This window comes from Danio rerio, chromosome 3, assembly GCF_049306965.1.
Source record: "Danio rerio strain Tuebingen ecotype United States chromosome 3, GRCz12tu, whole genome shotgun sequence".
Taxonomy (NCBI): domain Eukaryota; kingdom Metazoa; phylum Chordata; class Actinopteri; order Cypriniformes; family Danionidae; genus Danio; species Danio rerio.
Window position 1 is genome coordinate 7001845 of NC_133178.1, and position 15013 is coordinate 7016857.

At 32.6% G+C, this 15013-nt stretch overlaps 1 protein-coding gene across 33 annotated transcripts in view; it reads right to left on the reverse strand.

Moving 5' to 3' along the window:
* Window positions 1–649: 649 nt before the first annotated feature.
* rbfox3b (RNA binding fox-1 homolog 3b) overlaps window positions 650–15013 on the reverse strand; it is a 584742-nt gene continuing 570378 nt past the window's right edge. For 17 of the 33 annotated variants that reach the window (XM_073944090.1, XM_073944087.1, XM_073944077.1 and 14 more), the window contains one exon: window positions 650–2263. In XM_073944090.1, coding sequence (XP_073800191.1) covers window positions 2261–2263 — 3 coding nt within the window. In that variant the 3' untranslated portion in view covers window positions 650–2260. Of the gene's footprint in view, window positions 2264–8248; window positions 11328–15013 lie in introns of those variants that run through there. The other 16 variants (XM_073944085.1, XM_073944081.1, XM_017354719.4 and 13 more) reach the window with 1 other exon arrangement.

The window sequence follows — 15013 nt, forward strand, 5'->3', positions numbered from 1 at the left end:
TAAAGTGACACTTAAAGGCTTAATTAGGTTAATAGATTAATTAGGCAAGTTATGTTATAACGATGGTTTGTTCTGTAGACTATGAAAAAAAAATTAACTTAAACGGGCAAATAATTTTGTCCCTAAAATCTTTTTTAAAAAATGAAAAACTGCTTTTATTCTAGCCGAAAATAAAACAAATACAACGTTCTCTAGAAGAAAAAATATTATCAGACATACTGTGAAAGTTTCCTTGCTCTGTTAAACATAATTTAGGAAATATTTAAAAAAGAAAAAAAATTCATAGGGGGGCTAATAATTCTAACTTCAACTATATATATATATATATATATATATATATATATATATATATATATATATATATATATATATATATATAGTCTGATAGCCGTGCGACAGCAGATCAATAAACTCACTACAGTTTGACAAATATAGCAACTGTAGGACAGCGTAATGTACTTTTGAGGCTTGTTTTTAGGCAAGAATGGAAATGTTCATATTGCAACTATGCAGTTTATCTATAAGGATAGTGCCTATTTAGAATATTTATAATTTCAGAGACTTAGTGCGTCAGCGGCCATCAGCCCGTCACTGAGCAAAGCAAAGACAGTTTACGTTCCGCCACAAGATGGCAACAGGGACAGCATGACAAGTTTTATTTTTTTTGGGGGGAAGAAAAACATAATTGAAACAAAAAAATAAAGCATTAATTTCAACACGCAGCTGATCAAATCATTATTAAACTGTTAAGTTAAACTCTCTTTTGTATTCTATAGCGTAGTATTTATACTATAGTAATCTAGTAGTGTTTGCTTTGGCTTCAGGGTTAATTATTGTGATCTCCCGAATGCAACTGAAAATCTCTGTAGACTGATAGCATTTTATGCCGTTTAACCTTTTAATCTTAAAATGTAAGCAACAATTGTTATCACTTTAGATATTAGCAACCCAGAGAATCATTTAAATACTAGCTCTAAAGTGATGTTGGTTAGCAATGGTTTCTGCTGTTCTGACGGTCAGCTGCGGAAGAAAGTAGTTCCTTGTACATAAGGATTTTTGAGACTTTTTTGGGTATGATTACATTTTTATATACACGATTATGCCATCAAACTGTTGTATAAATGCAATATCACACTGGTAGCAGTGCGATATGGTGGTATATTGTCACTAGTGGGACACTAAGGCACTTGGCCTGCAGCCTCGAGTGAACGCACATCAGTGTCAATATAGAGCCATATTACTCTGCTACTCGTGCTACTCTTATATTTATTTATTTATTTATTTATTCTTAATTTAGGCTGGGAAATTTTGTCATCATAACTGAATTTGCAGTACATTGGCCTATATAGTAACTATATTTTTATTAGCCTATACGTGATGTCCTAATTTTGTAATATATATATGTTTAACTAAATCTATCATAAAAAACACCATGTAAATCATTATACTTCTAAACCAAGGCGTGTACCAAATGCCGAATAGCATTCATACGCACTGTTACACTCTTATCGGAAACATGAGCAACCGAACAAATATCAATGTAAATCATCAAGAAAAACTGTTTGTATTTTAATTGTAAACCATTATCTTAACTTCAGCTCCGCCCCCTTTTGGACCAACACTCTCACCTCGAGCTCCACCCATTGATCAGCAGTGACATCATTAGTTTCAGAGTCCTAACCAGGAACACCACAGGACGTTGGTCAGCAGCTTGGCCAACAGGAGCGTCATGACATCATATGAAGTGAACCAGTGGCTCCACCCACACAGGACGAATCAAATTCTGGTAGTATTTCGACGTCGTCTCTGCACAGGAGAGTGGGTGAATGGATGACCATATAAGGAGCACAAGACGGAGGAGGCGACCAATCACAGAGAGCACGGTGACTCCACCCGCCGGAAACAAATTAGTCATGCAGCTTTCTGCCCGTTTTGACTCCTCCCCGTTTCGTATGTGGCCTCTGATTGGTGGATGGCGTTGTGGGCGGGGTCATAGCGTGAGGATCCCTGCGCATAGTCATGTAAGTGTCTCCGCTCCATCCGTGAACATATAGAAAAATAAAAGGTTTTGACTGTTTCGTTGTGTCTGTCTGTTTTTTTATTCTTGCACTTTGAGTTTTCCGCCGGACACTTTTCACACAGTTCTGTCTTCGTTCTTTGCCTGGTTTTCCATTTTCTCACGGTGGTCCTGTAGCTGTCCTGAAGTGATCAGTTCGGATCTCTGTCTCTCTGTCTTTCGGGTTTTATTCTTTCGCTGTATTTACTGACATAAAACAAAGTAGAGTCAGTATTAATGCAATGATTTCACTTTTAGGGTGAAGCATACAGCAGACCCTCATGTTTTTACGATCCCAAATATTACTACACAGCAAAAATTCTCAGAGTAAAATTGACTCGGTTTAGATAGTATTTGGTCCCTCTTTAAATTGAGTTAAAGTTACTCAAGTAATGAAAAAGAAAATGAAAGGATTAAGTAAGTGAGGATTGAGCACTGCTGATGAAAACTTGCTGTTAACAAGCAGAAACAACGAAGAGAAATGCGAAACTACATCTGACTTCAGTCACAGCCTTAGACGAAATAAGCGAAAAAAGAATACATTGAACTTCTCAAAATCTCAGCAGAGGATCATTATCAACTCCACAAACAGCAGCCTTGCTTATTACCAACCTGTTTGCCCTTATTTAAAGAGGGACCAAATACTCTCTGAACTGAGTAAATTTTACTCAAAGGATTTTGCTGTGTTTGTCTTAATCATTGTATGATACTTTATGCGAGGACCAGATCAAAATGATTGGCTTTAAATCAAATTTACAGTAACGCTTTATGTTTTGTTAAAAAACATTTATTATTATAATAAAAAATCTGTGTAATAATTAATTTAAAAAAAGCTTAAATTTACTGAAGAAAACTGGTCATTTTAGGCTGTTCCTCACAACAAAATCATACTTAACTAAATAAAAAAATTTAAATTAATAAATCAATTAATTAAACAACTTATGATTTTACATTTTAGGCTGTTAATCAAACAACAACATAATACTCAATAAAATAATAAAATAAAAATAAAATACTTTGTTTAAGCTATAAAATAAACAAAACCAATATCCAAGTTAAAATAAATCAAACAAATTATACATGGTGTTAGTCACAGATATTATATATTCTAAAAGACATAACCACAACATTGTTTAATCATTTACATGTATATATATATATATATATATATATATATATATATATATATATATATATATATATATATATATATATATATATATATATGTGTGTGTGTGTGTGTGTGTGTGTGTGTAATTTTTTACAGTGTTGTCCTATTTTCTACACTGGGCAATTTTGTCACCATAAATAAATGTGCAGTACATTGACCTATATATTAACTATATTTTAATTAGCCTATATGTAGGTAAGTAAGCACACACGGAATCTGCACATGCAGAAATCTGCAGATTTTTAGCCCATCATTGAGTCTATTTATTTAGTTGTCTGTAAATGTGTATACATTTATATTTATTCAGTTTTTAACTTAATTTCAGTAATATTGCTGACTAATATGAAAACGTCCATATGATTTCCTAACAATATAGTTCTATATTAACTATAGTTATATATAGCTTTTAGCAGATATATGGTAGAGATGTGAGAAACATGTTTTGTTTGCCAAATAAATAGATCTAATAGGATTTGCATTGTAAACATTAAATAAAAGTAAAAAATGTATTACGTCTTCTTTAACATATTAAGTTTTTTAGTTACGATACTCCCAAAATCAGTCTGCATAAATCTGCAAATTTTTCACAATATTCTGTGCAGAAATAGCAAAAAATGTCTTCAGATTCTGTCTGGTCATACGTATACGTGATGTCTTAATTATGTAATATATATGTTTAAATAAATCAATCAAGAAAATCAATATGTAAATAATTATATTTCTAAGGTGCGTACCAAATTCCAAATAGCATTCAGATGCACTGTTACACTCCGTTAATAAGAAACATGAGCAACCGAACAAATTTCAATGTAAATAATCCAGAAAAACTGTTTGTATTTTAATTGTAAACCATAATCTTCATTTAATTTCTTTTCAAACATGGTTTAAACGTCATTGCGATGTGTCCATTTTTTCCCCTCATTTATAACAACACAACAATTATTTTAGTTTCATACTGAGTCAAAGCCGATTTATTATTATGTTTGTGTTTACAGGACACAATTGTATACAACCGACTCATTATTTTATGTAGACATATTCATGAATTATAATGACTTCATATGTATTTATATATAAACATCAAGAATCCACATCATATACAGGGTTGTATATATATATATTAAATCAAACCAGTTTTGACAAAACTCTCAGATGACAAAAAAAGTTAAGAAAAAACATACAGAGTTTGAAGAATAAAACATTTCAGACACACGTAAAAATCCACTATATATATATTTATACAGTTGAAGTCAGAATTATTAACCCCCCTGAATTATTTTTCCCCCAATTTCTATTTAATGGAGAGACACATTTTCTAAACATATTAGTTTTAATAACTCGTTTCTAATAACTGATTTATTTTATATTTGCCATGATGACAGTAAATAATATTTTACAAAATATTTCTTCAAGACACTTTTATACAGCTTAAAGTGACATTAAAAGGCTTAACTACGTTAATTAGGTTAACTAGGCAGGTTAGGGTTATTAGGCAAGTTATTGTATAACCTTGGGTTGTTCTGTAGACAATAAATAAATAAATAAATAAATAAATAAATAAATAAATAAATAAATAAATAAATAAATAAATAAATACATACATACAGCCTAAAGGGGCTATTAATTTTAATTTTAAAATTGTGTTAAAAAAATCTAAAACTGCTTTTATTCTAGCCGAAATAAAACAAATAAGACTTTCTCCAGAAGAAAAAATATTATCAGACATACTGTGAAAATTTCCTTGCTCTGTTAAACATAATTTGGGAAACATTTAAAAAAGAAAAAAAATCAAAGGGGGGCTAATAATTCTGACTTCAACAGTATGTGTGTATTGAAATGCATAAGAAGAGTATACATATACATATATTTACAAACCTTTTTTGCATTTTCTTTTTAATATTTTTTCACTCTAACCACAATTTTTTTGCTTAATTAGCAGGTAAACACAGCGGTCTGAATGAGTCAAGACCAGAAGACTTCATAGATGTGAGTAATATTCATATTAATCCTTGTGCTGATATGTTGATATTATGAGTTGCAGATTGATTATACTAAAAAGTTCATATGACACATGTAATCAACAATAAAATAATAACAATTAGCAAACACATAATCGTATGTGTTCATAGCTTAAACAGGTCTGCTGGTTCTTTGTACATTGAGTCAACACAGTGCATATAAACCACAACATCACATCTTCCTCATCTACAGAGGCTCTTTCTGCATGAACTTCGCCATCAGCAGCATTAAAAGGTCAAAACAGAAGAAAATACATAGAGCATATGTCTGTTAGAGACTGACATAGACTGTAATTCAGTGCAAAAACATTGTATACTGGATGCTTTTACACTTTAATGCAATTTTCCCTTGGAAAATGTACTTTTTTTGCTTTGCACGTGCACTAAAGTGTTTCTCTTTTGTTAAATTCTGAAAAATAAAAAAAGGTTTTAAATAATAAAAGCAAAATATAACAAGAGCTCTCTCAAAATAAGCAAAGCAAATGACTGAATATCATAAAAACCAAAAAATTTTATGTAAACACCAAACTTATGAGTAATACCAACACAATCTCATGGCAATTCGTAACTTTTTGATTTAGTGGCTAATTCGTATGAATTCGTACGATCTAATTCGTACACTTTAGTACGACTTGCTCATCCACCAAATGACGGTTGGGTTTAGGGGTGGGGTCAGGTGCCACGCCTCCTTTTTAAAATCGTACAATTTCGTACGACTGAACTCATACGAATTCGTACGAATTAGCCACTAAACTGGCAAAACGTAAAATACTTACGTTTTCTCGTGAGATCAGGCTGGTAATACTGTAATTTATACTTTGCACTCACACTTATAATGAAAGTGACTGACTCTAAATATAAAAGCAGAATTTAAATCTGATTATCTCAATTTCTGCTGACATGTTTGTGTGTAAACAGTGCTAACTTTTAAACATTTAAACTTTTTTAATTACTATTTTTTTGTCTTGTTTCTTTAAAAACACCAAGAAACATTCTTAAATCATTTACTTGAGAAGCAAACAGATATAACATATTAGGAAAAAAGTAACCAAATGATTACAATTATATTTATTTTTGTTTTAAACTAATTTGCGCAATATTTGATGTATCATGCGATTTCTATTCTTAAGTAAATGTGTGTTAGGAATGTTGAAATGTTTGTAAAACAAGACAAAACCGTTTTATTATTTCTGAAGTCTACAAATATTAAAGGCCCTTTCACAATGTGCATCGATCAAATGTTGTATCACAGCATTCAAATTTACTGTAAGTTTCAACTTTGACCTTGTAAAGAAAGTATGGAGCTTAAAATATGCCAAAACAATCTGAAATGATTTTTGTTCATTTTAATTATTAACCATTGTAGTTTAATAAAACTCAATATTATATGCTATCAGACTTTTTTTTTTAAATGTCCTAATTTAAATTTCTTAACTTATTGTTAATGTTAGGTTATTTCGTAACATTGAACATCTGAAATTTAACACAACATCTTTTTTAAGGCAGATTTTTAAGACATTTTTGAACTTTCAAAAAAGTTTTCATTCTGAATTCCTCGTAAACTGAATACCCACTTTGTAAAAATACAGTTTCAAGTTTTCAAGATAAAGAAGTTGAAACTGTAATTTTACAAACTGGATATCTGCAGTCTAAAAATTTAGAAAAAAAATAATAATAATAAAAAGTTTGAAAATATATCTATAAAAATCTGCCTTGAAAAAAATAAGTTGGCTTATAAGTCAGATGTTCAATATCCAACTTAAGAAATTCAATATCAGATGAAATTTATAATTTTTTTTAATTACATATAATATTCAGTTTTATTAAATAACAATTTGTCACCTTGGAACTATAAGGTTCTATCCGCGTTCTGAATCATTTTGAGATATTGAGCTTCAAAGTTTTGGCATTCCATATAACAAACAGTATGTGTGAAACACTTTTTTAAAATAATAAGTCCTAAAATGTAAGAAACGTATATATATATATATATATATATATATATATATATATATATATATATATATATATATATATATATATATATATATATAAATCCAACAATGTAAATAAGTTGTTATTTAATAAGATTAAGTCAATAACTCAATTTTAACAAAAAATGTCAGAACCTTATAATTCAAAACTGACAAATTGTTAATAATTAAAATCAACAAAAATTCAAATTTAGATTGTTTTGGCATATTGTAAGCCCCATATAAAGCCCTAATTGAAAGAATCAAGTCACATCATTTACAGCTCATGAAAGTTATATTACTGGAAGCATAAGAGCTGAATTCAGTCTAAAGCATCAACATTTGAACTCAGGACTGCCGTCTTGAGAGTTTCCACCTTCATTCTTAAAAATGTCACACCACTTGAGCGCGTTTTGCATTTAAATCGATGAGGCAGAGACACTTGCTCTGATCTCATTCACATTTAATTATTAATTCACTGAGATTGAAGGTCTGGAGTAAAACAGTAACCTTTTCATGACATCTGATGAAGACAAGAGGCAGCTGCTCTCCCTGCATCTCATTTAATCCTTTTTATACCTTCCAAAGATTTAAGACAAGACACTACAGATGAACAAAGTTTAGAAATGTTGAAATGTATCACAATTAAAGTTTAAATTAAGATTTACGTTTTTTTGAATGTTTCGATGTGATATCTAAATAAATATTATGTTATTTTCTAAAATACTCCAAATGTTTTAACTGGAAACTGGATAAAAACACTAATTTTGCTGAAAAGTTTTTACTGCAGGGGGGTTGGATATCTCTTTGTAACATAAATTTACAGTCTTTAATTAAAAATACTTTAAGCAGTCAGAAAATATATATTTTTAAGTGTTTTTAGGGATAAAATGTTATAGAATTTAGACAAAATGATATATCCACAAACCTTACAGTAAAACCTTCAAAATATAGCTATTAATAAAACTATTTAACTTAGTACATGTAAGTGCTGCTAAAGTAGAAAACTTTTTTTTTAAAGATATTCTGATAGATTCTGATCCACAAACACTGGATAGAGCCAGATTTAAACATTATTGTTTCATTTTGCTGACATTTTAGACATAAAAGTTTTTTTTTTAAATGCTAAAAGGACTTTGAATATCTTTTTTATTACTCCTTTAATCAGAAATTATTGTCCGAAATCAGAAAAATACAGTTTTACCTCTTTAGGGATTAAATGCTACAGAAATCAGACAAAATGATGACTCAACACACCCCAGTAAAAGCCTTCAGAATATAGATTATAGATATGCATACAAATATTAACTTTAGTGCATGTGTGTGTTGCTAAAAATAAACTCAACCTTGAAATAACTTACTTCAAAGATAAGTGCGGTAATTGAAATGCATTGTTATATAAATCTGACAAAAAATTTAATTTCAACAAACCCCACAGTAAAAACCTTCAGAATATGGATATGAATAAAACTATTAAGTTTTTAGTGCATGTAAGTGCTGCTGAAGAAATAAATATATATTTTCGAGAAAACAGCTTTTAAAGATACATGTGATAAATGTGTGGTAATTAAAATTTAAAGTTATATAAATCAGACAAACAATGCAATTTAAACAAACCACACAGTAAAAACCTTCAGAATGTAGATATTAATAAAGCTATTAAATTTAGTGTATGAGAAGTGTTGCTGAAGTAAAAAACAAAAACAAACAAAAAAAAACTAAACTTGAGAAAACTTACTTTAAAGATGTGTGGTAATTCAAATGTAAAGCTATATAAATGAGACAACTAATGAAAATGGAACAAACCCCACAGTAAAAACTTTCAGAATATAGATATGAATACAATTATTAGGTTTAGCTTTTGAAAGTGTTGTTGGAGTAAAAAAAAAAAAAAAAGTGAGACGACCGAATTTAAGGAAATTTGTGGTTTTTGAAATTCATATATAAATGAGACAAACAATGAAATCTGAACAAACCCCACAGTAAACACCTTCAGAATACAGATATAAACAAAACTATTAAGTTTACTACATGTAAATGTTGTTGAAGTGAAAAAAAGAGAAAATTTGAGAAAACATCCTTTAAAGATATGCATGGTAATTAAAGCGAAGGTTATATAAATCAGGCAAAAAATTAAATTTGAACAAACCCCACAGTAAAAACTTTAAGAATATAGATATGAATACAGGTATTAAGTTTAGCTTCTGAAACTGTTGTTGAAGTAGATAAAAAAAATTGTGAGGTAACTGAATTTAAAGAAATTTGCAAATTTGAAATTCAAAGTTATGTAAATTACGCAAAAATTAAACATGAACAAACCCCACAGCAAAAGCCTTCAGATTAAAGACTGCAATAAAACATGTTACATTTGGTTTGTGTAAGTGCTGCTGAATTCAAGGGGAAAAAAACAAGATATATCTTTAACAAAATACTGAGTATTCCTCAATTCTCTTTTCACTAGTCTAGAAGTAGACAAGCTAAAGCAAAACTGACAAGTACGTGAAAAAAAATCTGTGGTGTCTTGCCCTAAATCGAAGTATTTCTCTTTGTTCCAGTGTATCAAATCCAACTAAACCTTGTCTTCGTAAATATTTTCATAAATCTATTTACGTATCAGTGTATCTGCTTAAATCCACCATATCTTCTTTAAAATGTTGTCTTTTTTAGTTATTTCAGCATTTTTTAAATATTTCTCAGCATAACCTTTTTAATCTTCATAAATCGTGAAGAGATAGTTCACCCAAAAAATGACCTCTTCATTTACTCTCCCTCGTGTGGTTTAAAACCTTTATGAGTTGAACACAAAATAAAATATTGTGATAAATTATGTTTGCTGGGGCCCATTGACATCTATAGGTGTCAATGGGTCCAAGCAACCAGCATTTTTCTAAATATCTGTTTGTGTTCAAGAGAAGAGACTCAAGCAGGTTTTGAAGTGAAAGGTGAGTAAATAATGACACAATAATCACATTTTTGGTTGAATTATCCCTTTAAGTCTTTAGTGTTAATCTATAAAACTACATTATTCCCTATAGTGAAACTGCAATATATTAATAAATTGTTCACACACATGCTATCAGCACTAGTTATCATGAGTTAAACCTGTCCACAGCATGAGTTAATTTGAGTTAAACCTGTCCTCTGTGCAAAGAGGTAAGTTAGTGCAAATGTGAGAGGGCCGAAATCCTCTCAAATCTGGAACATCATGCATAGAAACCCTTCAAATAAAAGCCCAACAACAAAAACACCTGCTTATTTACACAAGAACCAAACTACAGTAAAAAAAAAAAAAGATTTTCTTAGTATAAATGTCTAAATATTTTTAAATTAAAATACATTTACTCGAGAAGCAAAATGACTGAAAAAGACATGAGAAATAAATGCCAATGCAGTTAAAAGTAGTCTTTTTTTCTTCAAATTAAGATGTTTTATATAACATATAACAAACTATTTGAATTTTGATATGTTCAACAGAAAAAAAAATTCCTTATATTCTGTCTTTTTGCTTCTATATTTCATTTTTTTTCTAGATATCTGTAATGAAAAACAAACCAAAAAATAAGTAATACATAGAATCATTTTTGCACTGTTTCAGAGACTAGTAGACTAGAGTACTGTATGCTGGCGATACCTGGTGAGATCCTGTGGATCTGAAGATTTGCTGAGACGGTTGTGTATTTAGTGAAAAGTTGAAAAGTGTCCTGAGTTTTTTTTTCTTTTTGTCTCATGTCTAAAATCACACTAGCAGCTTTATATACATGATAAACCTGACAACATTGATCAATAATGAAACACAGAATCAAGCCAAACTTCCAACCGCTTCCATTTCCCTGGCATTTTGCAGACAAAACAAAAGCATTTCCAGTTTCTGAACTCAAGTCAAAAAAGTAAATCCACATTTTATGAGCTGCTCCTCTGATTTTTTTTTTTCTCCTCAAGGATTTCTGCAACCTCCACTTGAGAGTCGGGCTTGAGAGATGAGGTCATCGGCTGACCTGGAAGCATTTTATTTCGAAATGTTCTAGTGGTTTTGTGTGTTACGTGTGTACATATATATAGTCTCTCTAGTAGGGCGTGAAGCGGCTGCAGCCTCCTCTGTACAGACTCGCCTGCAACATCAAAGATGACAGAGCACCAGTCAGAGTCAACGACGCAACTCTAGCTTCCCAAATTTCCTTCCTTAAGAATTCCGCCAGTGACTTCAAAAGATTCCGCACATGACAAAGGGTGTTTTAAATTATGGGCTGTACTACTGTTTTGGACAACTTTAACTTCAATAGCTGAAACTAGTCATTTTAAATAATCAGATTGTGCTACAAATAATCAATGTCCATACTGAAAACTAGTGTTGGGCACGTTACTTAGTAGAAAGTATTTAGGTATTAGTAGGACCACATAGAATCTGTGGATATTTTTTTGCTATTTTTGCGGAGAATTTTGTAAAAAAAAATTATGCAGATTTATGCGGAATGACTTTAGGAGTGTCATAACTAAAAACTTAATATATAAAATCAACAAATAATACATGTTTAACTTTAATGTTTACAATTAAAATCCAATTAGATACACTTATTTGGTAAACAAAGCAAGTCTCACATAATATCTCTACTAAAAGACAGAAAATATTACTTTACAAACTGTAATATAAATAAATCACGTAAAAATTTTATTATTGTTATTGTTATTATTATTATTATTATTATTATTATTATATCACAATAATATTAGTGAAGTCTATTTAAAAACTGAATACATATAAATTTACACAAGTAAATACATAGACTTTATGATGAGCTAAAAATCTGCAGAAATCGTGCAGATTCCTTGTATTAGTTACTAGTTACTTTCACAAATAGTAACTGAGTTAGTAACTGAATTACATCAACATAAAAGGTACTTTTAAAAGAAAAAATGAGTATAAAAATAAACGTTGAGTGAAATGGACACTAAATTAAATGAATTATTATTTTAAAAATTCTATACACTATTCTCAACCCAAGCTCATTCTGAAAACGTGGTCCCTGCAGACGTTTCTGAAGATCGCAATTTTTGGCTGGAGGTACGTATGGCTACATTTCATTTTTTTTAAGTGTACGCTACGGGACGGTGTGACGCCGCTCCTCTTCGCGCTCGCCGGCTGACAGCTTAACTTCGTGTGGAAGGCTTTCTCGCCGCAACCAGTTTGTCCGGTTAGCTTGTCGTGTACGTCGGCGGAGTGGAAAGCCGACGGCGACGACCGGGTTTGAATCAGGGAAAGACAGTACCAGAAATTCGGTAAGACAAAATCCAAAAAATAAAGTGAACGAGTTCATAACAAGGCGAGAATGTGGTGAAATCCAAAAACTACTTTTTTTGGACAGCTTTTGTAAATCATTCCTTGGGTTTAAGAAAGCAAGCGGGCAGGCGGGCGGGCAGCCGGGTCAATTGGTAAAACCGGTAGGGTTTAGGGAAGGAGGAGGAGGAGGGTGGGTCGGCCGATTGGCTGGTCGCCTAATCAATCATTCAGTCAGTCGGACAGACGGTCAGTCGGACAGACGGTCATTCGACAGCGGCCTCCAGCGGCTTTATGTGTGAACAGCCCGCGAGAGGCGTTCGAGATGCAAAAAAGCGCACACAGACGCCTCTCAAGGATTTGTGAAAACAAAAACTGCACAAATATGTACCTCCCGGGATGTATTTCGTGGTCTCCAGTAACGTCCGCAGGACTACGTTGCCAGAATGAGCCTGGGTTGGCTATTCTTGTCATACACACAACCTGTCATAAATCTGTCATAAACATGACTGTCGTGAGGCCATTATGATTGATATAACACAATCATTACTATTACCCTTGACCTCAGCTTCAGTGGTACAAAGTAAATTTGTCGTTACATGTTAATCAATATTAATGATGCAGTTAGACACTTTAAATCTCAGGTGTCAAACTCAGTTCCAAAAGAGCCGCAGCTCTGCACAGTTTAGTTCCAACAATTATTAAACACACCTGATCAAACTAATTGAGTCCTTCAGGCTTGTTTGAAACCTACAGGTAAGTGTGTTGGAGCAGGGTTGGAACTAAACTGTGCAGGGCTTCGGCCCTCCAGGAATTGAGTTTGACACCCCTGCTTTAAATGATCAAATTTGATGACAAATTTAGTTGTTCCATTGTACAAAGAGATCAGAAAAATATTCATCAGACATTTATAATGGCCTAATGATTGTTATGTTTATGACAGATTTATGACAAGTGATTAAACAATGCCATCTTAGCTGAGTGAATGACGCTATTATGAAGGTGTCATGGAAGACTTACCAAAAAAGAAAAAAAGTCAATGTTGCAAGGCCTGGGGGCGAGCAAATGAACAGTAAACTTTCATTTTTGAGTGAACTCTCCCTTTAACTGTGTGTGTGTGTGTGTGTGTGTGTGTGTGTGTGTGTCAGTGTTCTCTATGCAGAAGGAATCTCAAATCTCTGAGAATTCAGTTCTCTTAAAAACTTCAGTCTAATAATGGTGAGATCAATGGGTCGTGCTTCTCATGCAATCCTGTGTCTCCCCCTTCTCCCCCCCTTTCTTGATATCTCATTACACAGTCGCTAACTAGCAACCCTCCATCTGTGCTCATTGTGCAGAAATGGCTTCGGCCGCCTTTGAAAACATTATGGACCTCAGACTACCATGCGTCAAATTAACGCCGCTGGTGTTCAAAGACCCGTACAATTATTCTCTTTAAAGTTTGAGCGCGCAGAAGAGCGAGGGCCTTCCAAAAGCGAAACTGGACCGTACGTGTAATTTACTGCAGAAAGCCAGACCTTCAAAGGATAATTCTGGCTAATTTAAGGGGGGAAACCCGCGCCTGGTTTTGGGTGCAGAACTTCTGCAGCTTCATGACGCGGAGAAAAACCGGCAAAGAGAATTTAATGCAACCTCAGAGGAACTCATTATTAAAGGAATTTTAAAAGCTCTCCCATCTCGAGTCCACACATTAATCAGTTATGATGAAAGAGGGGGGAAAAAAGCAAAGAGCTCTTTCTCTGACAGATGAGGGATCAGTTGATTGCTCTGTAAAATCTGAGTTTCTCAGGTTCTTTTGCATCCACACACACACACATGTTGAGTCTGTTCCAAAACCTGTGAGTTCCCTACCTAGGCAGCTTCTAATGTATACTATATAAAGTCGTGGCATATATGTTAGCATGTTGCATTGAGACTAGGGATGGGAAGATTAATCGATATGTATCGATACGCGGTCATGCGCGTGCACGATGCGAGTGCATCGGTTGAGCAGCAGAGGATGAATGAAATTTTGGAAGCAAATCGAGATGCATCGGTTTTTGCGAGATGCATCGGTTTTTCCGAGATACAGCTTATTTTTTTAATATAGTATGTATTTTTTATTTATTAACAAGTGTTGTCAACCTGTTTTTGGCGCATAATTTAATCGACCTACATAAAGTAAGCCTTAGCAACGGATTTGCGGATGTGTACACTTACACTACAACTGTATCAGGTGTGCGGATGAAGCTAGTGGTGCGCCCTCAGAAAGCGCGAGAAGCAAAACAAACATTTTATTCCCCACTGAGTTTTAAATCTAAAGTATGGCAACATTATGGATTTAAGGATGGACGACATGACAGGACAGATGCAATTTGCAAAATGTGCCGCGCATCTATAAAATACGCGGGCAGTACGAGTAATCTGAAATCTCACTTAAAGCGGCGCCACGGTGTTGTTGTGAAAGCATCTTCCAGTGTTCCTACATCCCCGGCTTTCGCACTGCTTCAACTGTAGCTACCAGCTCCAAAAGTGGTGAGAAAA